The following is a 22,310-nucleotide window of genomic DNA, read 5'->3' as shown; positions in this document are numbered from 1 at the left end:
CTCCTCTTTGATGGCAGAAACCAGGTGGCTACCCTTAGCAACTGAACAAGAGAGAGACCTCACCCACTAGCTGGGTCAGAAGCCCCCTCTTACAAGTGAGAAAGCAAACCTCAGAATAATATGCTGTAGATCATCCAGGAAATTAGGGCAGGGCAGGAGCCTAGTAACCTGGCGTCTAATTGGGCTTTCTCATGCCACACTAATCTCTCAACATAAAACTGTGCTATGAAATGTCATGTGTAGACTTTGATTCAAGACTTCAAGAAAAGAAGGTGTGTGCGTGTGGAGGGTGTTGCAGGAAGTGATACAAAATGGATAATGTTCAAAGCCCCACTGGTCCCCTCACACCATGGGTGCTGGCTAGAAATTTAGCCACCCTGTGATGTTTGTAAAGATATAAGCCCACCTTGGAAGCCCCAGATTTCTTACAGAAGCCAGAACCAATCACTGGGAGTGGGTCACAGGTTAAGCCATTTCCTTAAAGCAGGACTGACCCCATGAGAGGGAAAGCCATCGCCAGGCTTCTCTGATCACAGACCTAAGACTGCTGTTCACCTTCCTGGGCTCCTTTATTACTTAGTAGCCCCAGAAACCATTTTTAAAAATTGTCTAATTGGGAATAAACATTGTCAAAGGTCACAATGTGTTTCACTACACAAGGGCAGTGCTAGTGTTCACTTCTGAAAACCACTATACTTCTCAGAAGTAATTTCAAAGGAGAGAATTTAGAGACCCATTTCCCAAATGAGGGGCTCCAGAGAAGTTAGTGGAAATGATTTCCTTTGCCTAACATCAATTCAAACAGCCATTTCTGGCCTATTTGTCTCTGTCTGGCCTCTGATTTTGGGAAGGGGAGGCCAGCTGGGACCTACTCCAGGATAAACCAACCTCAGATAGGGAAAGCTCCTGTTGCCTGGTCTTAGAGGAGGTAGCCCTCAGCCCCTCATCTCCCGACCTGCCTGCCGTCCACCAGTGCACAGCTCCAGGGCTGCCCTCTGGCACACAGGCTCAGCGACCCAGGCCTCTAGCTCTGGCTTTCAGCACCCACAAAGCCAAGATCTCAATGCACCCGGAATAGAATCAAATCTGGCACTTCAAGCTCCACAGGAACATCTGCCCATCAACCTTGCTCTTTGTCAGGGCCACACTGCTGCACTCCTCTTGTGCGTAACATGATCAAATGATGGTTTACTTCTGCATAGAAACCTCAGCTGTGCAGACCAGGAGCCAGAATCCCAGTTCTTGGCCCTACCTTCCAGATAAAGGCACGGAGGCTTAAAAAGTTAATTTGTTCACATCCTCAGTCGCCCTGCACACTCCACTGCCCAGCCTCTCACTTTGTGTCCAAAAGCCTACCACTGGGGTTTTTGAAGACCAACGTAGGCCAATAAACTTTCAGAGGGTTTAGTTTTGTTGGCTTGCTTTTGCTTTACTTTTAATAGCTCAAAACAATACTTGGGCCCATCCCCTAGTTCCAGCCCTCCTCTCCCACCTCTGTTTCAGTATTCTCCATTCCCACCCTCCTGGTGGAAAAGGAGGTGTTTTCTTTCTTCCCTGACAGGGAGACCACACTTTTCTTTGCGGCTTCCCTGGCGGGGATCGAGTTGGGGACCACCCCCACCCGCTACCCAGAAGTAGATGGTGCGAGGAAGGCTAGAGTAGGTTGCCGCCCTCTAGTAAGATGACCACCCACCCACGGGCTGGAGGGCAGGCACCTGCTGCTAGGAAGCCTGGGTTAGGATAGCACCGCCCGTCTCCGCCTGAGTCCGCTTGCTGGAGCGCACTGGCCCTTTAAGAGCGAGCGGCACACGCGCGAGGAGGAGGGCTGGAAGCGCCCGGAGCCGCGCTGAACTCGCCGGGGACGTCGGGCGCCGACTCCCTGGCTCGCTCGCTCGGACGGGTTCCCTGCGCTCTTCCCGGGACTGCCTGGGGGACCCGGGCCCGGCTGGGCGCAGCGGCCAGCAGAGTCCCTGGGCAGGAGGCGCGCGCTCTGGGCAGCGCCGGGCCCTGGGCATGGACAGAGGGAGCTGGGCGCGCAGGGGGCGCCGCGGGACCGGGCGGCCGGAGCGCTGAGCCAGACAAAGGCTCCGGAGTCGCGCTTGCTCCCGGGAGCCCGGCCCGGGCGGTGGGCGCCGAGGCTGCGGGACTCGGAGACAGGGAGCTCCGCCCGGCCCCTCTCCCGCCGGCTGGCTCGCGCACCCGGACCTGCCCTACTCGCTTCCCCCTCGGCCTTGGGAAATTGCCGAGGGGACCTTAGCGGCTCTGGCGGGGACCCGGAGCCGAAGGTCCGCTGTGCGCCCGCCGGGCAGGGAGCCAGGGAGCAGCGCAAGTTTCCGAGCCGCGCTCGGGGCCCCGGCGCCCACGAGCGAGCGGGCTCAGTGTGCAGCGATCCAGACGAGACTGGGAGGCGAAGGCATGGGCAGTGACCGAAGCGCACCGGGACGGCCGGGCAGCCTCCTTGGCGGCCGGGAGGCGGCGGCGCGGCCCGGACTGCTGCTGCTACTGGTGCTTCTGGGCTACATGGGCCGCGGCACAGCGGCGGAGGACGCGGAAGTCCATGCAGAGGTTAGGACCCTGGCCTTGCCCTTTGGCGGGGAAATGAGGGAGGGGGCCTACTCCCGCAGCCAGGTCCTAGAGGTGGGGGAGCGCAGATGCGCTCGCGTCCCGCTGAGGGTTGGCTGGGGGAGGAGGGATCGGGACCCGCCCCTCCCCAGCTGGCCGCTGCGGTGCCCCTCTTCGAAAGCGCTAGAGGGCATAGAGCTGGCCCCGGCCCCACCCGGTCTCCTGCCTTGAGCCCTGACCCTCCCCAGTCCAAGTTCCAGGCGCCTCTTCCGCCACCCCCTGCCCTTCCTCCGCTCTTTCCTTCCCTCGCAGGCAGTTGATTCCTCGAGAGCCAGACTGGCGCACTGTGTCGCTCTCTGCAAGTGGGGAGGGGGCTGCCGGAGGTGGGGACCCGGGCGGAACAGGAGGTGGGCAGCGCTCCAGCATAGGTAGCTTATGGCCTGGGTGACAACGTTTGTTGTTCGGCTGGCCAGGGAGGGGGGAGGGGTGCGAATAGCCGAGGCAGCGGACTCAGGTTGCTGCGGTTCTTTGGCGACTTTCTTGTGCTTTTGCTGGGAAGCTTCTCCACTCCCGCTTAAGCTCCGAAGGAGAGAAATCTCTCTCTCTGACACTACTGAAGCCTGGATGGGAGGGGGTAGACTTCATTCCTCTTTTCTCTAGATTGGTCCTGCAGGTGACCATAGGGGTCAGGGTGCGGCCTCACGGCTGGCCCTGATCCTATGATGGTTCTAGGGGGTCCCCCTGTGCCAATCTGTTGCCCCAGAGCAAAAACAGGGCCAGTTCTTAACTGACTTAGTCGCTGCCACCTGTGTGTAGGAGGTATGAAAACTGTCCAGGAGTAGGGAAGAGAGGACCACCCTGTAGCCTCCTCTGCAACCGGCTGGGGTAGCTCCCACTTCAGTGCCCTTGGGCTGCCCGGGCTGCAGGCCCAGCAAGTGCCTAAACGCTGTTGCTATTTGCAGCCCAGCTGGTGCTCCCGCCCAGCCCTCCGAGGCTTCCCCACCTCCCCTGTTTGCCTGGGAGATTTTTCCGCTGGAAGCCTGCTCCTTCCCCGCCCTACTTTTATAAAAGCTTGGAGGAAGGTCTGGGAATTCCTCAAGGGCTCAAGTTACACCTCTAACCAGTTCCCTACCTGCTTTGCCCTCCTACCATGGCCAGGCCAGGGAAAGCTGCAGGGTGTCAGATCATCTCTTTGGGAGCTTAGCCCTTGTCCAGTGCCCCTGCCACTGTCCCCTGCCCACCCCCAGCAATCTTCACACAGGCAGCAGACTGAGACTTGTTAGGAGCATCTGCTGGTGGTAGGTGGGGCCCACCTGCCACAGGAGGACCAAACAACTTAGGGTCACAGATTCACCCCTAAGAGGTTCATAATCTATTTAGGGATGGCATTTCCATTCCCTGGTGATTACAGACCAAGCTGGAGTTTGGATTTGGTGCTTTGCTAATGGTCATACTATACAGCCAGGTCTGAGGATGCTGGACCTGTGATTTGAAGTTCTTCGTACTCCCTTGGCTTCTACAAGTCAGTTACCACCACCACCACCCCTGTGTCCTCCTGGCTGAGGCACCTGGCACCAAGGAAGAAAGCCTGGGCTGTAGTCAGGCCACAAGCCATCACCTGAAGTCTCTAGTCTGACTGGCCGAAAGCCTCACTCTTGGAAGTCAATTTGGTTCACTTTTCTTTCTCTCTCTTTTTTTTTTTTGGCGGAACTGGGGATTGAACTCAGGCCCTTGTGCTTGCCAGGGAAGCGCTTATTCCACTGAGCCATCTCCCCAGCCCCTTGGAAGTCAATTTGGGAGGTTTAAGGAGACTTGGATGTGAGAAGACTCTGTAGCTAGAAGGCTAGAGATAGGCTAGTGATAGGACAGACCTAGATCCAAGAGCTGGCTTTGGGGTACAGGCTGCCTCTGCAGTCCCATGAGGTTTGGCCAGATCAGGGCCCGAAGAGTCCAGTGGCCCCTGCAGGTAGCCCATGTGCTCAGAGACTCCTAAACTTAGTTTATACATTGTCCAGAGCTTCCTGCCTTGAACAGGGTCCACATCCTCACCCCAAAATGTCCACAAGTTCAGACTTCTGATCTGCTTGTGTCTGAGACCTCTGAGCACCCTGGCAGCCGAGCAAAGGCCAAACCTCCCCCCACCCCCTTGATCAGGCTGAGGAATCAAAAGGCGGACCAGAACTGCCTGAGAGACACTAGTAACCTGCTAGGTCCCAACCAGATAGAAAACTGTGTCTCTCAGGGAAGCCACCAGAGTAGCTACTGTGCTATATCTCACTCCTGCACTTGGAAGTCAGTCAGGTCCCAGTCTCTAGCCATTGTGGAACATACAGTCACCTGGCTGAGGTGCCAGTTATAGCTCTGGTTGAATGGGCAGAGACTCCACGCCCCCATCAGGTTGAATCAGGTCAGTTCTTTCTGGCCAGAGTTCTGGCCAACTTCAGTGTCTATCTTTCACTAGAGAAGTTGCCTGTCCCCCTACCACCAGTCACAACTTCACTCTCATCCCACCCAGAGGCAATGACTCAGGCTGCCAGAGTTCACAGTTGTGGTGTCATCACTTCCAAAACAGGCTCAACCACCTTCCCTGAGTATCTTCCTGCCTCTACCAGACCACAGAGCGAACAAAAGGAGGGTTGGGGTCAATTTGAGTTCTCCCTTGGCCCCACAGGGCTGAGGTGTGAGCCACAGGCTCTTATTGATCCCATCTTTACTCACATTTCATTGCTGGACCCTGGCATGCCCCTGGAGGAACAGATAGTGCAGATGCTGTCTGCCCACCCTTGAAGAAAAAAGGATGCTTTGCAGGGCCCTGTTTCTGCAAACCTGCAAAAGCTGAACGTTCTCCTCTTGCTGCTAACATGCCACTCCTCTCCCAGGCTGGAGTCTGGGAGCTGATGGGGCCATGCCTTTCACCCAGCCCTTGCCCTGGCCCTGTGTTGGGGCTGCCCCTGGGCCCAGCCACGAGTCAGCTCCCCACAAGAAGCACCATATGGTTCTGACCTGCCCATGGTGACCCCCCCCACACACAAACACCTTCTTTTGCCCTACCTTGCACAAGGTGGAGAATTTTAAGAGACATCCCTGAATGTGGGGACAGGAAAGCATAGAAACATACCATAACTCTCCAAGAAGAGTTCCTCTAAAAGCCCGGTAATCGCCCTCCAGGTCACAGTATAAGCTCAGGATGGCAATGCTGTGGGCCTGGAAAAGCTTCCCTGCCAACCGCTTGGTTCTGGCTACCCTCCATTCCCCTTTTGTTGCTTGATCCAGATGTTCTCTACCATTGTCACCTCTACCCAACTTGGAGTTTGGCTTCTGCCAGAGGCAAGCTGAGGTGGTCATTGTGGTAGCATCACTGTTTCCTAGCTCAGGTCAAAGTTGGCATCCTCAGAATTGTCTGAGACTTACATGGCTAGCACTGTAAGACACTCAGTGTTGGGCAAAACCCTGCAGCTACTCTGTTTAGAGCAGGAGAGTCAGCAGAAGTAGAGAGGGGCTGAGAGTACAGCCTTGGGAAAACCCACAGGTGAGTGTGAAGACCTAGGACCCTGATGGTAGCAGAACGCTCCAGGCCTGAGACACACAGTGGGTGCCAGGGCTTGAGAATTAGGGGCTTCATGGGGTTGCTCCCTGAAAGGACATGCGTTCAAGGATTCCTGAAGGTCCTGGTGGGGCTGGGCCCTTTGTTGGAAATGGTACAGATTTTATAGCCCTAGGAAAGAATGGCGGAGATGTGTGAGCTGGAGCTGGGTCAGGAGCACAGAGAGGCAGGCCTTTCGTGAGACCCCATCCTGGAGGGAAGAGGGAGTAAGCAGGAAGACCCAACCCAGCCTCTGGGGTCAGGATAGATGGACAGTGACCTAGGTACCAGCCACTAGGCAGCCCTTGGAGATGTTCCCCATTCCCTGCCATCTGATGGTTGCCCCACCAGAGCTGTTAAGCTAGAGGCTGAGTTTTGGGTCAGCTCTCCAGGGTTGACCTGTGGTCCCGGCTCCATCTTTTCCTCTCCCTGGGAGCAACTGCCATCTTGGAGGAATGAGGGCCCTCAGCTCCAAGTCTAGTGCTTATGAGCATGGCACCTGTTACATGGGAAGGAAGGGCTTGCAAAATAGTGGTGAAGCTATTGACAGAAGCAGTGGGCATTTGCTGTTGGGCACATTACTAAGCCTGTCTGAGCTCAGTCTACTTGTCCATAAAGTGATAAAAGAAATAGAACCTATGTGATGAAGTTACTGGGAGATTCGTTGTGTTTATGTGTAAAATACTAAACAGCTGTGTGCAGCGGCTACAGATGGGGCCCAGAGAGGTTCCAGTGTTATTTTTGAGCATCTTCTATGTATTAATTCTGTCTTGGGCACAGCCTAGGGGTGTTCTGTAAATGTTACATTTCATTCTCTGTTTAACTCTTAGTGTGGGTGCTACATTACTGCATTGTAGAGGGGTCCCCAACCCCCAGCTGCAAGTCAGAGGCCAGGGTGCCATTCTGTTAGCTCCTGTGGAGCTTTGCCAGGCAGGAGCCTTGCTGGGCCTTGGAAGGAGTTTTCAGGGGTAGAGCTGGAAGGAGTTTTCAGGGGTAGAGCTGGCACTACCCTGAGCCGTGGGAGCTGGGAGCCCCCTGTGGGTAGCCTCTTCTAGGACTCGCCTGAAGGAGAGCTCCAGGTGAAGCCACAGGCCTGGCCCCCCTCCAGCCCCAAAACTCTTGATAAACAGAGGCCGGATTTCACCCTGTGCCTGCCCACCGACTGGCCAAAGGACCCATCTGTTTTTCCCTCCAGATTCAGGAGTGTAGGGGTGGGTTGGGTGGCTGCAGGGCAAAGAAGTGCCAAGAACTTGGAACATTTCCTCCTTCCTGCTTCCCTGACTGGATGTCCCCGACCACCAGCGTCCCTAGGCCAGCTTTAGTGTGAGCAGTTACTTCCTCATCTGGACTTTCGCAATCATCAGAATCCCATCTGCAACTCTCTTTAAGGGAAGCAGATTAAAGCCCCAAGTAAGCCCAGAGGTCCTAGAACTGATTAAATCTGAGCTTGGCCAACCCTAAAGATATCAAGCAAGCCACCTAGAACTGGGTGGCCTGGTCAGGCCCCTTTCCTTACTGGCCTTGAGACTGGTTACATTTGTGCCCTGAACCCTGTCCTGCATTGATCCCATTTTGCAGAAGAGAGAAGTGAGGGTCAGAGAAGCTGTCAGCCATTTCAGCCATTCAAACACCTGCTACATGGATGAGCAGTCAGGATCAGGGGCAGAGGTGTCCCTGGGGGGCTGATTTCCTGTCGGCATGAGGAGGAGATTGCACTCACTGCTGCCTCCAGATGGATGGGCTTGCGGGCAGCAGCCAGGGCTACAGGCTGGATGAGTCTTGGGCCAAGCTGTTGCCTATGGAGGGCTAAGCCAGGTAGTGGAGCTTGCTGGCATTGCACCCCCTTTGGGTGGGATGTGTCCGGCATCTGCTTATGGTCCTTCAGCTGCTGAGTGGACTCCTGGATGGGGCAGACACTGTGGGCCTAGAACGCCTGTCCTGTTTCTGTCAGGGTCTCTGGCGGCACCCAGACTCACTCCATTCAGCACCTACCCAGTGCCCAGCTCAGCTAGGCATGCAAAGTCAGCACAGCTTTGGCCTGACTCCAAGAGCCATCAGTGGCAGGGATATGGGGTTGGGGTTTGGGCACAGTGAGGACCTCACAAGGCCCTGAAAGATCTGGGAGCTGAGGTCACTGCTGGTGGCCCTGACAAGACTCCTTTTGTCCCTAGCTGAGCAAACCTGCCCAGACCTGCTCAGATTGAATAGAATTGGGTGAGAGGCAAAGCAGAGCCTCCTTATCGCCCAGGCCTGATAAGGGCTGTGTGGAACGGGCTGTCTGTTCGTGGGCCAACTCCACTGATGGGAGCCCTTGAAGAGCTGGCTGGGGCAGGAGTGGGCTCTGGCCCCACCCCCATCGCTTATGACTGCTTACTGTACAGTATTGATCTGGCAGCTCTTTCTCAGACAAGCCTTCCCTGTAGGCTCGCCTCTGTACTGTCTCAGTAGCCCTGGGGGAGGGCACTAGTGGCTCAGTGCCCAGAGCCAGCCAGGGATAGTGGAGGATTAGATGCCCTCCCGCAGTGCTGAGCTGGGCATTGTTCCTGAGAAGGGCCAGAGCCCAGTGTCCCCACCTCAAGCCAAGAGGAGCAGGTGGCACTTCAGTGACAGCCTGGGGTCTAATAGCAGTACTGATGAGTGCAGTTCTGGCCTGAATCAGCTGTGTGACTCTGTTTGGGTAACTTGTCCTCTCTGAACCTTACTGTCTGTGAGAATAGGAACGCCGACATATTTACCTTTCAGAGGTTGATTGTGAGCTTGAGATAGGGTGAAGGGAACAGGCAGCTTGGCCTTTACCAGATTCTCAGACGCTGCGATTATAGCCTCTACCTTGGGGGCAGGAATCTCCTTTCTGACTCCTGACACCCCTGTCTTGCCTGAGCCAGCCACTCAGCTGCAGCATTAATAGGTACTAAATGAGGGGTCTGGAGATTGAGAAAGAAATGGCTGAGAACCAGTGTCAGGGTCTCCTGCACCAGCCCTGCCTCAGCTACAGTGGGAGGGGTCCTGCGGCACGGTAGCCCTCTCACAGCCACTGGAACCCTCAGAGAGGAGAAACCAAGCCCTAGTTCAGATCCTTCCTCTATTCTGCCTCTTACGCGATCTCCTTGACCTCAGTTTCCTCACCTGAGAAACGGCTTTATCTGCTTGGCTCATGCCTCCTGTGAGATTCTGAGTGACAGGAAAAGGAGGTAGTCTGTAGAAGTGACAGCTTCTATAAGGACTTGGATGCAGCTCTGCCCTGCTCTGGGCCTGGAAGTCCCCAACCTTGGGAACTGTTCCCACCGTTCGCTCCCTGGGTTGTAGCAGAGCACCTGGTAAGCTGGGGCTCTGGCTGAAGCTGCCTCGCTCCCCTGTGCAGTCCCCTCCCCCAGCTTTCTTCTACTAACTTGTCCTTACCACCAGAGCTTGTCACCCTTAGCGCAGTGGCTATGGGACAGGAAAATGCCCCCAGGACACTGGGAGAGGAAAAGGCCCTCAGCCCTGTGGGTGGTGTCTGCTGCCACCGGGTAGATTTATTGGCACTTGGCATTCAGCCGCCCTGAGCACGTGTGTGCCAGAGCCAGGCAGGCCATCAGCTTCACCTTGTCACTAGAGGCTCAGCTGCTGTGCCAAGGCTGTGGTTCCGATTACCTCCTCCTGCTGCCCAACAGGCGTCACTGGCTCACCATCTCTGCCTTTTCATGCCAGCAGTGCCTGCTGAGGGTCTGAGGTTAGGCTGAGGATGAGAAGCCTGTGGCTTCCTGTAGACTCAGAGAGTTGCCTGTCTGGGGGGGCCGAAGCCCCCTGCGGGTCCTTCTGGAAGCCCCAGAGCTGGCCCTGGGATTGAAGAGCACCTCTGCCCATCCCTTCTGCTGCTCTCTGGAGCTCTTAGCTACAGACAAGCTAGCTCAGCTTTCCTCCCCTCCCCTCCCCTCCTTCTCTCCCCAGGGCCCTGCCTGAGCCTCCTGTGCCCTGCCTGCCCTTCCCCCTGTCGCTCTGCAGACACCGCTAATCAGCCCCTCAGTGGCCTGTGATTGTGCTCCCGGAGATATTTTTACCTTATGCAAATAGGTGATGTAGAGGTGCCCTCGTCTGTCAGCAGCAGCCCCCACTCTGCCCCTGCCTCCAGCTGAATGCCTGTTGCTGTTAGAGTTGGCCCTGCAGCATGACCTTGCCCTCTGGCTCTGCACCTTCAGCAACACTGTCCATTACGCCGGAGGAGTGGACCCACTGCCCCTGCCACCACCACAGAATTTTGGGAAGAACAGGCCCTGTGCTATGGCGTGGCCAGCATCTGACAGAGCTGAGGGACGTTGTGAGTTTTGGTGGAAGAGCTACAGGCTATCCTGCCTTCAGTTGTGCCTGGTCAGGTGCATGAAGCTGGGATCTTTCAGCTTTGTTGTAGAGGCAAGAGGCTGCCAGCCTCAGGGACAGCCAGACAGGCCTCTGGTCTCCATCGCTGATACATTCATTGAACAGCTATCCCATTTAATCCTTGTAGAACCCGGGAGATGAGGCAGGCCCTAAATCAATCCCACCCCCCATTTACTGGTGACAGCTGAGGCCCAGGGAGCATGAAGTCATGCCTCTGAGATCCCCCAGCCAGGCTCTGCCCAGTACTGTGTGTCAGAGCCACCTGCTGCCTCCGCCCCCTTGCTCTGTGCCTCTTCCCTGGGTCTGCAGGCCACTTGGCAGTGACTGCAGACTGCCTCTCTGGCAGCTACTCTGCACTGCCCATGGCAGCCTGGGGGCTGCTGAGCTGGGTGGGGCTAGCGAATAACACTGGGGCCCCCAGTACCTGAGTTGGGCATGGTGCTAGGCAGATGTGTAGGTGTGGCCTTAGCCACCAGATAGGTGGCTGTCAGTCCAAAGTCACCACTGTGTCTGCTACTGTCCTGCCTCAGGGCTCTCCATATGCAGCCCACACCTTCCAGAGCCACTCAGAGCAGCCCTGGGCAGACCAGGAAAGGTGGGAAGGACATGCTTGCATGTGACAAGCAGCCCCTGGCCTCGCTCCCCCCTGCCACCTGGCCCTGAGGGCATCAGCCAGGCTGGACAGAATGGCCTTTTCACCACTGCTCTGCCTGGCGCATGGGGCTGACACTCTCCCACCATGACTGCAAGTGTCTTATCTGCTCAAACTTACAAGTATAAAGTTCTATTCTGTGGGTGACTTCAGGGTGACTGCAAGCCCAGAGGGCAGAGTACTTCACCCATGTTCCACACAGCCCCCAGCTGGCACAGAGAGGGTGCTCAGAAACCTGACAAGATGAGGCTTGGATGGATGGATGGATGGATGGATGGATGGATGGATGGATGGATGGATGGATGGATGCACAGATGGACGGATGGATGGATGGATGGATGGATGGATGGATGGATGGATGGATGGATGGATGGTGAGGAGTGAGATTTGTCCAGCTTCCTGTGGCTGGGAGGGATGGACCCAGATGCTTTCCCTAGGGCTGTCTCCCTTAAACTGTCATCCCAACAAATCCATTATCCCCCCTTTTGCAGATGAGAAAGCCAAGGCCCAGAGATGATAGTTTGTGGGAGAGCAAGGACTTGGCTTCGGGCCTTCTATGCTCTCAGTCCAGGTGGGACTGTCTGCTCTCCTTCTAGAAGACTTAGGGCACGCTGAGGAGAAACCCCTGGGTTGGGTTTTCCTACTCAGTGAGGTCCTAGGAGATTTGAAACCTGTGACGGTCCCTTGCAATCTGCTGGGAGTGACAACGGCCGCGCCTGGAGGGGCCAGTGCAGTAATGAGGAGAGGGACTGCAGTGTGTCCTTCTGCATGATTTTGTTCACCTGGGGGAACATGGACAAAATCACCCAGTAAAGCAGATAGTGTGCCAAGTGCAAGGAAGGGGAGAGGGGTGCAGGGTACAGTGAGCTGGTAGCAGGGCCTTTTCTACATGTTGTCGGAGAACACCTCTCACAAGGAGATATTGAAGCAGAGACCTTAAAGAACTGAGAACCTCAGCCTGGAGTGGGACAAGAGGGCTCCAGACAGCAGGAACAGCACATGCCAAGGCTTGGAGGCTGAGGGGAGGCCCAGCTAGGGTGGATGGTGTGAGTGAGGTCGGAGAGATAAGGTGGGGCTCTGAGTGAGGGTCGTATAGGTTCCTGTAGGATTTGGCTTTTCCTCTAGGCTGGGAGGCCCTTGAGGGTTCCAAGCAAAGAGTGATTGACCTGACTTGCTCTGCCTTCTGCTCTGCTCTTGGGTGAGGCTGGACAAGGACGGTGGAAGGAAGTGGGGAGGCCAGTCCAGAGACCCATAGGTCACCCAGCCAGGGGCGATGATGCTCAGACAGATGGGGCAGTGGCGGTGCTAAGAGGCTCTGGGGGCAGGCTGCGCATGTCTGAGGTGGCAGTGCTGGACTGGCTGATGGGACTGGGGCTTCTCTGCAGAACTGGCTGCGGCTCTACGGCTACCTGCCGCAGCCCAATCGCCACATGTCGACCATGCGCTCGGCCCAGATCCTGGCCTCAGCCCTGGCAGAGATGCAGCGCTTCTATGGGATCCCCGTCACAGGTGTACTCGATGAAGAGACCAAGGCGTGAGTCCCTCCTCCCAGGCACTCCCCCACCCCAGCACCTCTTCCTCCTCTTGCCTATTCTAAGGAGGGTCTGACATACAGAGTTTCCAGAAAAGAGTGGCCTGGGTAACAAATAACAGGTGATTTGTTTCTCTGTGCCAACTGGGACTGGGTGCAGTGGCTGCCTCAAGCCTTGAGGCCAGATCCAAGACTGAATAAGTAGGGGAGGCCAAGGCACAAGCCCCATACAGGGCTTCCTTGCTAGGCCTTGTTCTCGAGCTAATGGGTGAGCAGACCTAAAGCCACTTCTTGTAAGAAGCACAGACCATAACAGATGAAGGACCAGGCCTTCAGGGCAACCCTCCTGTCCATGGGTGGCTGTGAGAAGGGGCTCCCCTGTACCAACCAGTGCTGGGTACAGTCTTCCAGCACAGGAATGTTTCACCTGTTTTACTGGAAATGGAAGTTGACTCTTTCCACCCCTATCCCATCCAGAGCAGGGGCAACTGGGAGGTGGGAGGAGACTGGACTCTACATGGGAGAGGAGGAGCCAGAGCAGGCAGATGTGTTGAGGAGAAGCTCCAGGCTTACCCCTCTGCATCTATGGTCCAGGTGGATGAAACGGCCTCGCTGTGGGGTGCCAGACCAGTTTGGGGTGCGTGTGAAAGCGAATCTGCGGCGACGGCGGAAACGTTACGCCCTAACTGGGAGGAAGTGGAATAACCACCACCTGACCTTCAGGTAGGGACCCAATTCATGATTGTGCACCTCTCAGTGGGCTGAGCCTCACTCAGGTCCCAGCAGCCCACCCCCAGGAAGACTGACCTAGACAATCCAGCCCGCTCTTCCCCTGATGAGACCAGCCACATGCTCAGGTCTCCCTCCAGAGATATCGGGACCCTTGAGCTGCTTTAGTTCCATCCTTCCCGGCCTCCCACCAGCCAGAAATCTGGCTGACTGCACTGGCCCTATGGGCTCCTGCAGCAGTACGTCTTGGGAGAGGCTGGGAAGAAGGCTGGGGACTAGGGATCCAAGCATCCATGGAGGGGGCAGGCAGCAAGGCACCTGCGGGAACCCCTGCTCAGGTACTCTCCTGTTTTCTGGTGATTCCTTGAGGAAAAGCCCCTGGGCTATGTGGTGGCTTCTAAGGGATTCCTTCCTGTTTCAGTCCAGCCATGGCCTTACCTCCAGGCCTAGAAAATTCAGCTCACTTAGGCCTCAGGCCCCTAGGGTGAATTCACAGCCCAATCAGCCGAAAGTCCCCCTTTCATTTCATGGACGTCTGTCGAGCATACAGAAGCACAGTTAATTAGAAGCTCAATTAGGAGTGGGCCGCCTCACACTGTACCCTGTGCAAGCTCTGTGCTGTAGTCTTCATGAGTTACTTCATTTAACCCTCACAAGGCCCCCAGGAAGAAAGTATGGCTTCCATTTCCCATTTTAAAAATGAAGAAACTGAAATTCAGAGATGTAGTCCTTTGCCAAAGGTCATAAGGATCAAATGAGAGCCAGGCCTACAGCTGGATCTGCCTGGCCGGGGTCCACATTCAGAACTGCTCGGCCTGGGTTTCTCAACCTCAGCCATCTGATCCCATTCCTAGGTTGAGCCACAAAGCACCTGTACTTTTATTTACTTACTTTCTTACTTAAAAAAGGTTTTTCTGCCCTAATACAAACTTACATAGTGAAATTTTAATGAGCTACCAGGGTTTGACCAATTCTGATTCACATCACAGTAAACTGACAGTTGATAGTGACAGCCTTAGGTGTGTTCCCAGGCCCCACGTCCACTCACTGGTCTCCCTGCCTACTGCAGCATCCAGAACTACACAGAGAAGCTGGGCTGGTACCACTCCATGGAGGCAGTGCGCAGGGCCTTCCGTGTGTGGGAGCAGGCCACGCCCCTGGTCTTCCAGGAGGTGCTTTACGATGACATCAGGCTACGGCGGCAGAAGGAGGCAGACATCATGGTGCTCTTTGCGTCCGGCTTCCATGGCGACAGCTCACCATTTGATGGCACAGGTGGCTTCCTGGCCCACGCCTATTTCCCTGGCCCTGGCCTGGGTGGGGACACCCACTTCGACGCAGATGAGCCCTGGACCTTCTCCAGCACTGACCTTCATGGTGAGCTCGGCTGGCCTGGCTGAAGTAGTGCCAGAGCTGCGTATGGGCCCTCGGAGTGGGTGCAGCGGCTGCGGGGTGGGAAGAAGAGAGCTTCCCCTGTCTGGCTACAGAGCCTGCATTAGACCTTGGTCTGCTGTCCCGCCCCCTCCAATGGGAGGTAGAAAGAGAGGGGTTAGCTGTGCCCGTTCCTCCAATGGGGAAACTAGAGGGCAGAAGTCAGAGCAGCTCAGCCTCATCCAAGAGAGAAACGAGGGCAGGCTCTGTGGCAGCGTCAGCCCAGAGCGCCCAGATGGCCAGGCGCTGGGGTGGCTCAGGGTGTCCTTGCTCCTGCCTACACCACAGGGAACAGCCTTTTCCTGGTGGCTGTGCATGAGCTGGGCCACGCTCTGGGGCTAGAGCACTCCAGCAACCCCAGCGCCATCATGGCACCATTCTACCAGTGGATGGACATCGACAACTTCCAGCTGCCCGAGGATGACCTGCGGGGCATCCAGCAACTCTATGGTGAGTGACTGCCTTTGTGGGCCCTGCCTGCCTGTTCCCAGCCCTGTGCCTCACAGGCACTGCTGCCTGACCACTGTGTAGATGAGGAAACAGATCCAATGGGAATCCGTGATTTGCTCACGGTACTTGGTAAGTGGTGGTATTGGAGATCAAGCACAGGCCTGGCCCTTAAGCCCATGCTGTGGTTCCAGGGGGGCCACGAGGGGACCCCTCCTGACCCTCTTTACTTCCTCAGCCTCAACAATATTCCTGTTAGACCAAAGATGCCCTGGAGTCCCAGAGCCCATCCCTCTGCACTCCCTCACCTAGCTTGGGCCTGCCATGGGCCCTCCTCCCCTGGGGGCTGCTACTTCATCACCAAGAGTGATGCAGGGTAGAGGAAAGGAGTCCTCTGTGACAGTAGGACCTTGCACTTGGGTGGTCCTGCTGCTGGGGATGTGGGATCCCAGGATTCTGCGCAGCAGAAGGTGGCATCTCGGCTGTATTCTGGGGTTGCTGCTCTCTCACTCTTGCTCCCTGTCTGTCTCGGTAGGCACCCCAGATGGTCAGCCACAGCCCACACGGCCTCTCCCCACCATGACGCCCCGGCAGCCAGGCCGGCCAGACCACCGGCCCCCTCGGCCCCCTCGGCCCCCTCAGCCACCACCACCAGGCGGGAAGCCAGAGAGGCCCCCAAAACCAGGCCCTCCAGCCCAGCCCCGAACCACAGAGCGGCCTGACCAGTATGGCCCCAACATCTGTGACGGCAACTTCGACACAGTGGCAGTGCTTCGAGGAGAGATGTTTGTGTTCAAGGTCTGGTCCCACTCTCCTGGGCCCCCTTCTCCCCCACAGGGAGCTCCCACCCGCCCATCAAGAAGCTTGCCCTGCCTGGATTCTCAGGCACCTCCACCTTGCCCTGCTGAGCAGCCCCCTGGGGGCCCTAGAGGAAAAACCACCCCCAAGAAGATGATAGGGTCCTGGCAAGCCCAGGTGCCCCCTGCTAGGCTCAGAGCTCTCTCCCTAGCGCTGCCCAGGCTGTCCCTGCAGTAAGTACTTGGTGAAGCTCAGTGACCTCCCCCTGGCCCTCCCTGACCTGGAAAGGGTCAGTTAGAGTTCTGTTCTCTCCCAGCCAAGGCAGCTTGCATCGCTGCACATCAACACCCACACCTCCCCCCTCAGGGCCGCTGGTTCTGGCGAGTCCGGCACAACCGTGTCCTAGACAACTATCCTATGCCCATCGGCCACTTCTGGCGTGGCCTGCCTGGTGACATCAGTGCTGCCTATGAGCGCCAGGATGGTCGCTTTGTCTTTTTCAAAGGTGAGTTGGGTAGGTGTGTGGGAGGTGCTGGGAAGCTTGAGGCCCAGACTTCTGACCCAGCTGAACCTGAGGGTAGAAGAGAGGCAAAGGACTACAGCTCACAACATCCTGTGGACAGGGACACCTGGAGTAGTTGGTGCAACTTGCAGGAGGTGGCGAAGGGAGTAGAAATAGGCCAGGTTGACTCAGCAGGCCTTCATTCCAGAGGCTGCCTACACTGGGGCCACGGCTCTGCCCACCGCCTGCAGCACTCTCCTCCACTCCATTTCTACCCATCCCTGCCCGCTGTCCTCCCAAGAGCAGGTTCCCAAGCCCACTGCTGGTCTGTCTACATGACAGAGTCCTTGAGGGGCAGCACTGCAGAGAGGCAGGAACTCCCTGGGGACAGGGCTGAGCCCACTAAAAGTAGGGACACTGGTCCATGTACCCCGTCACCAGTTCTAGAAGCCAGGCAGAGACCTCCTGTTCCTCTACAAAAACTATGTGGAAATGTAGGCCTATGTATATGTGTTGTATGTGGGTGTGTCCAGTGTGAATAGCTGACTTGTACACCTGGAAAAAAGTGTGTCATGGTGTCCGTGAGTGTTCAGTGGGGGTAGGGGTGGCACGAGCAGTGTTGTGTGTGTCCTGGGCATGGGACATCAAGACTGTATGCACACCGGTGTGAGTGCCAAGATGGACAACAGTGAGCGTGAGTGGGCTGGTGGGGCCCAAAGAGTATCTGCCATGCCCCGGCCCCCAGGCCAGCCTCACACAGCCTCCTACTCCTTCAGGTGACCGCTACTGGCTCTTCCGAGAAGCAAATCTGGAACCTGGCTATCCACAGCCACTGACCAGCTATGGCCTGGGCATTCCCTACGACCGCATTGATACAGCCATCTGGTGGGAGCCCACAGGGCACACCTTCTTCTTCCAGGAGGACAGGTGAGTGCACTGCCAGTGGGTTGGGCTGCTGGTCCAAGCAGATCTCTCGGTCCATGGCCTGATGCTTCTGATCACAGGTACTGGCGCTTCAACGAGGAGACACAGCATGGAGATCCCGGCTACCCCAAGCCCATCAGTGTCTGGCAGGGCATCCCTACCTCTCCCAAAGGCGCCTTCCTGAGCAATGACGCAGGTAACCTCCCCATCTGCTTGGCACTTAGCACAGCCCTACTCCCTGCATAGGGAACAGGTCTTGCCCAATGTCCCCAGTATTGCAGTGGCATGAATGGGGGGCCACAGCCACGTCAGGCTCTGGGCTGAGGCTTCCTGACCGCTTGGCCTTTCCTGCATCACCATTGTCCCCTTCTTACTGAAGGGCAGACTATACCAGAGACCTTGAGTGATGTGCCTCAAATCCCATGGCCAAGAAGTCTTTGCGGGAGCCTTACACTCCATGGGGTGGGCTTGGCTCAGTGTTGAGCTGTCACATTTGCCTGGCTCTGTCACTGAGCTATGGGGAGCTGTGGCTATTTCTCTAGCAGGGTCCCTGTTGGATTTAAGAAAAACCATCAGCCTGGGTTCTCTTGGGGGCTTAGATTCTCAGGCTCAGGGGACACCCCACATGCTTTGCCAGTGCAGCCTCGGTGTGTGTGGGTTGCTCTGCAGGTGCTCTGACTTGCCCTCTACTTCAAAGCTGCTCCTCCCATTGTCAGTGGGATACAGGCAAGGTCCCCAAGGCTGGAGAGCCACTCCAAGGCAGCTAGGTTCATGCAGGCCCAAGGCCACACTGGCCTCTGGGATGAGGCCAATCCCAGGACAGGACAGCAGGGTTCTCTGACTGCAGGCCCCAACCTGGCAGACTACAGGATCCTCCTGTACCCTGTCAGCTAAGCCATGGGATCCAGGATTCTGCCTTTGACCCAAACCCCTCTGAACTTCAGTCTGGCTGCTGAATGTTGGAAAATAATGTATTTCAAAATGCTTAGAGAAGGAAGTAAGAAAGAAGGCACTTGGGGTTTTGTTTGCCTTTTGTGCTGGTTTCTTTTGACTTTGGTGATGTGAGTGGGCCCAGGGCCCCAAGCGTGTTAGTCACATGTTCTGCCAGTGGACTACATCTCCAGCTCCTAGGCTGGCATGTTGAGGCCCCTTAAGCATTCTTCTTTGAGAATCTCCACCTGGTGGCCTGGCCTGAAGCCACTGTGACCTGCTTGTCCCCGCAGCCTATACCTACTTCTACAAGGGCACCAAGTACTGGAAATTTGACAATGAACGCCTGCGGATGGAGCCTGGCTACCCGAAGTCCATCCTGCGGGACTTTATGGGCTGCCAGGAGCATGTGGAACCCGGACCACGATGGCCCGATGTGGCCCGTCCACCCTTCAACCCTGATGGGGGTGCAGAGCCTGGGGTGGATGGTGACAGCACGGAGGGCAATGTGGATGATGGGACAGGGGAAGATGGAGACAAGGACAGGGATGAGGGCAGCCGCGTGGTGGTGCAGATGGAGGAGGTGGCACGGACCGTGAACGTGGTGATGGTGCTGGTGCCCCTGCTGCTGCTGCTCTGTGTCCTGGGCGTTGCCTATGCTCTGGTGCAGATGCAGCGCAAGGGCGCTCCCCGCATGCTGCTCTACTGCAAGCGCTCCCTGCAGGAGTGGGTCTGACCCGTGCCTCCCGCTCCACTGCGCACTTGGTGCTCAAGGGCTGGGCAGCGCCTGTGGTTCCCTGTGGAGACCCTGGTCTGGTGGGGGCCCGCCCGGCCAGCATACATCCCTCATGAATCCTTTCTCGTTTACTTAAGCCCAGGTATCTTTTTTCTTTTTGGCACCTTAGTTCATTTCTGCTTTCCTGACTAGGGCAGGGTACTTAAATTTTCTTTATGCAGTTCTGCTCCAGACAGGAAGTCAGGCCCCCATGCACCCGTAGCCCAGCCATAGCCTGAAGAACAAGGGACAGACAGTCAGAGGCCCACCTCCAGAAGGTGACTCAAGGGCTGTGCGCTTCCGCCAGCCTTGGCCTGTCCTCAGTGTGAGCCCAGGGCCATCAGCAGGGCGCTATGTTTGCCCTGAAGGAATCAGCTGGGTCTCCAACCTCCCGAGTCTCTGCCTTAGGAAGAGCTTGTTACCAGGGGTAACCCTGAGCTAGTGAGGTGTCCCACCTGGGATCCTCAGGGGCTGGGGCTCAGTGAGACTTGGTTTCTTCCCAGCCCACCTCAGCAGCGGCCCTGCTCCCGGTGCCTGAGAACCCTACTCCATCTGACCAGCGGGCAGCTCCCACCTACCGCTCAGCCCATGCCTCATTTCCTCTCTGGGGAGGGGCCTGGGCCTTCCTGACCAAGGACCAAAGGGAGCCTGCTAATGCCCTCCCCAAACACTAGCACTGGCATCAGCTCTGCCCAGACTCTGCTTCTCTCAGCTGTGACCCACCTGCTCCTTCCCTGGGCCCCTCCCCACTGTCCTCAGAGGTCTTGGAGCTCGCCCAGCCTCGGCTTCTGCTGTGACTGTCCTGACCTTTGGGGAGGAAGGGGGCTGCTCGGTGCCTAGACTGGTTTCCACTGATGTGCCATGCACACCAGGCTTGGGGTTACCTCCTCTCCAGTTCCCTGTTCCCCCAGGAGACTGGTGGGAGCAGGCCAGCAGTTTGTCCCCCAATGCAGACTGGAAGCCCTAAAGGAGCCCACCGTGAACTGGGAGACCCCTCTTCCTGGGCTCTGCTTGAGGGCAGGCAGGGATGCTCCTTTCTCTTTTCCTTCCCGAAGTCAGCAGGAGGCTGAGGCTGCTGTGGGAAATGGTACTGTACAGCCGGCTCCATCCCCTCTGCTTCCCTGCAACCCTGAGCTAGTGGGCTGTGCCACCTGGGATCCCCAAGCCCACTGGGGTAGAAGGTTCTCCCTGCTTCTCATTACTCGGCACTGAGTGTGGGTCCAGTGGCTCCCCCCCTCCCCATCACCACTTCTGCAGAACTGGAGAGCCAGCAAGGGGCGGGGATGGGGCCTGATGTCCAGCCCCATCTGTTTATTTCTGTAAATAATCTGCACTGATTAAATGTACAGCCGGCAAGTGTGGCCTTGTTTGTAAGAGGCCCTGGGCTGCAGCTTGCAGTCAGTGGCAGAGGTTCAAGTCCAAGCTAGGATGGGACCCCCACAAAGTGAAGGATGCACTCCATTGTCAGTTCAGAGGGCTGCTTCACAATGGCTAGAGCTGAGGGTTTGGGGAGACGGCCACCCTCAGCAGACCACAGGAGGCAGCGCAGGTCAGCCTGCTAGGTGCGGTAGGGAAGAGGACAGAACCTGCTTGCCATTTGTCAGTAACAAGAAAGGGCAATGCGGCTTCCCACGTGCCTTCCAGGTCTGAGAGGGTGGGAAGAGCCAAGCCAGTCCAGTGACCCAGACTGGGTTCTGGGCAACCTGGGAGCCGTCTTGGACAAGAGCCCGCAGCTGGGCACAAAGAGAGTTAGGAAAGGAGGCCACCATGGTTCCAAGAGTTCCCCTGGCCACACTGTTCAGAGGATGAGGGGACACCAAGGCCTATATTTCATCTTGGAAGCAGCAGAAAATCCCACCCTAGGCCTCTCAGGCTGCATGTGGTGCAACCTCAGAAGCACAGAGAGCGAAGGGGTGGTACCCCTGGGCACGTGTGGCTGTAACTGGTAGCTGGGAGGACGGCCTTAGACCCACACCCATGTTCTCAGCCACACCTATGCGCTACTAGGCTGGGCCCCCGGAATGCAAAGGGCAGCCTGAGGAGGGGCCCGGCTCCAATCCCAGACCGGGCTAGGCCCCCACAAGTCCTCCACAGAGTCCTGCAGCCTGTTCTGGGCCCCAGCCCCCTTGATCCCACCCCTTCCTCTCTTTGTGTGGAAATTGGCTAAGGAGAGTAGGAAGCCCAAAGCCTCAGCTCATCTAGGAAGTGGCCTGTGAGCTCCCTCACCACAGAGGCCTTGGCATCCACAGCAGGTCCAGGGCCAACACCATCATCCCAGATTTCCTGCTGTAGACGTCCAGAGTCCCACCCAGGGCTGCCCTCTGCCTGTACCATTGCCCAGAAGTTGAAGGGTCCCCAGGCAGGTGGGCAGCAGTGTGAGAGGGATGAGAAAGGAGAGGGCGAGAGGCCTCCCTCGCTGTACTCTTCCTCAGAGCCAAGGCCAGGGGAGAGACTTGGCAGAAGCCTCCGCTCCTCAGGAAGCCGCCTGAGCCTTCCACCCCCAGCCTCCAGCTACAGCCTTGGAGAAAGCCAGTGTCCAAAGGGACAGGCTGTGGGAAGAGTACTGTTTATCCTCTTGGGGGACAGGGAGAGGGGTGTAACAGCTGGGCCACAGCCTATACCAGTGGGACCTTACCCCACCTCCTCCCCAGGATTAACAGCAGCCTGCATCTTTAGACTCCTTCCATTGTGAGCACACTAGCTCAGCTTGGGCCCCTCAGGACCCCATTTCCCCAATGCCTTTTTTCTTTTATATTTTGCTAATTCCCAAGAAAGAAAATTGAGACATTAAAGAACAAGAAAAACAGAAGTCAGCACAATGGTGTCAGTCGATGTCAACAGGAATTTCTGGCTGGGTGTGGTGGTGCCTGACTGCAGTCCCAGTGCTTGGGAGGCAGAGGCAGGAGGATCCCCACAAGTCCAGGGCCAGCCTGGGCTACAAAGTGAGACCCTGCCTCAGAAAATCAAACAAAAATAGTGTGGTGTTTCCTCCCAACTTGTTTTTGGCATGTTAGCAGAGCTTGCAGTTGCAGTATAAAACATCTCAAGCTTGTACCCCAACCTGCAATACAAGGGCTACAGTCGAGGGAG

The 22,310-nt window shown here is 56.7% G+C and overlaps 1 protein-coding gene across 1 annotated transcript; it reads left to right on the top strand.

Annotated features, from left to right (window-relative positions):
- The first annotated feature begins 1,809 nt into the window (after positions 1–1,809).
- Mmp15 (matrix metallopeptidase 15) lies at positions 1,810–22,007 on the top strand. The gene is made up of 10 exons (XM_004625936.2): positions 1,810–2,565; positions 12,539–12,687; positions 13,279–13,407; positions 14,483–14,790; positions 15,133–15,294; positions 15,827–16,089; positions 16,456–16,594; positions 17,368–17,518; positions 17,596–17,711; positions 18,739–22,007. Exons 1-10 carry the CDS (start codon positions 2,416–2,418, stop codon positions 19,179–19,181), a joined length of 2,010 nt encoding a protein of 669 aa, XP_004625993.1. The 5' UTR covers positions 1,810–2,415; the 3' UTR covers positions 19,182–22,007.
- Positions 22,008–22,310: the final 303 nt, after the last annotated feature.

Source organism: Octodon degus, unplaced genomic scaffold, assembly GCF_000260255.1.
Source record: "Octodon degus isolate 3935 unplaced genomic scaffold, OctDeg1.0 scaffold00011, whole genome shotgun sequence".
Taxonomy (NCBI): domain Eukaryota; kingdom Metazoa; phylum Chordata; class Mammalia; order Rodentia; family Octodontidae; genus Octodon; species Octodon degus.
The sequence above is the reverse complement of the archived record's forward strand: the minus strand, read 5'-3'. Positions and strand labels throughout refer to the sequence as shown.

Bases quoted from the DNA above. Each gene is read 5' to 3' on its own strand.
- Mmp15 (XM_004625936.2), top strand. From the start codon at position 2,416: ATGGGCAGTGACCGAAGCGCACCGGGACGGCCGGGCAGCCTCCTTGGC. The intron at 13,408-14,482 runs GTAGGGACCCAA...TGCCTACTGCAG, and splicing joins AACCACCACCTGACCTTCAG to CATCCAGAACTACACAGAGA. The intron at 17,712-18,738 runs GTAACCTCCCCA...TTGTCCCCGCAG, and splicing joins CTTCCTGAGCAATGACGCAG to CCTATACCTACTTCTACAAG.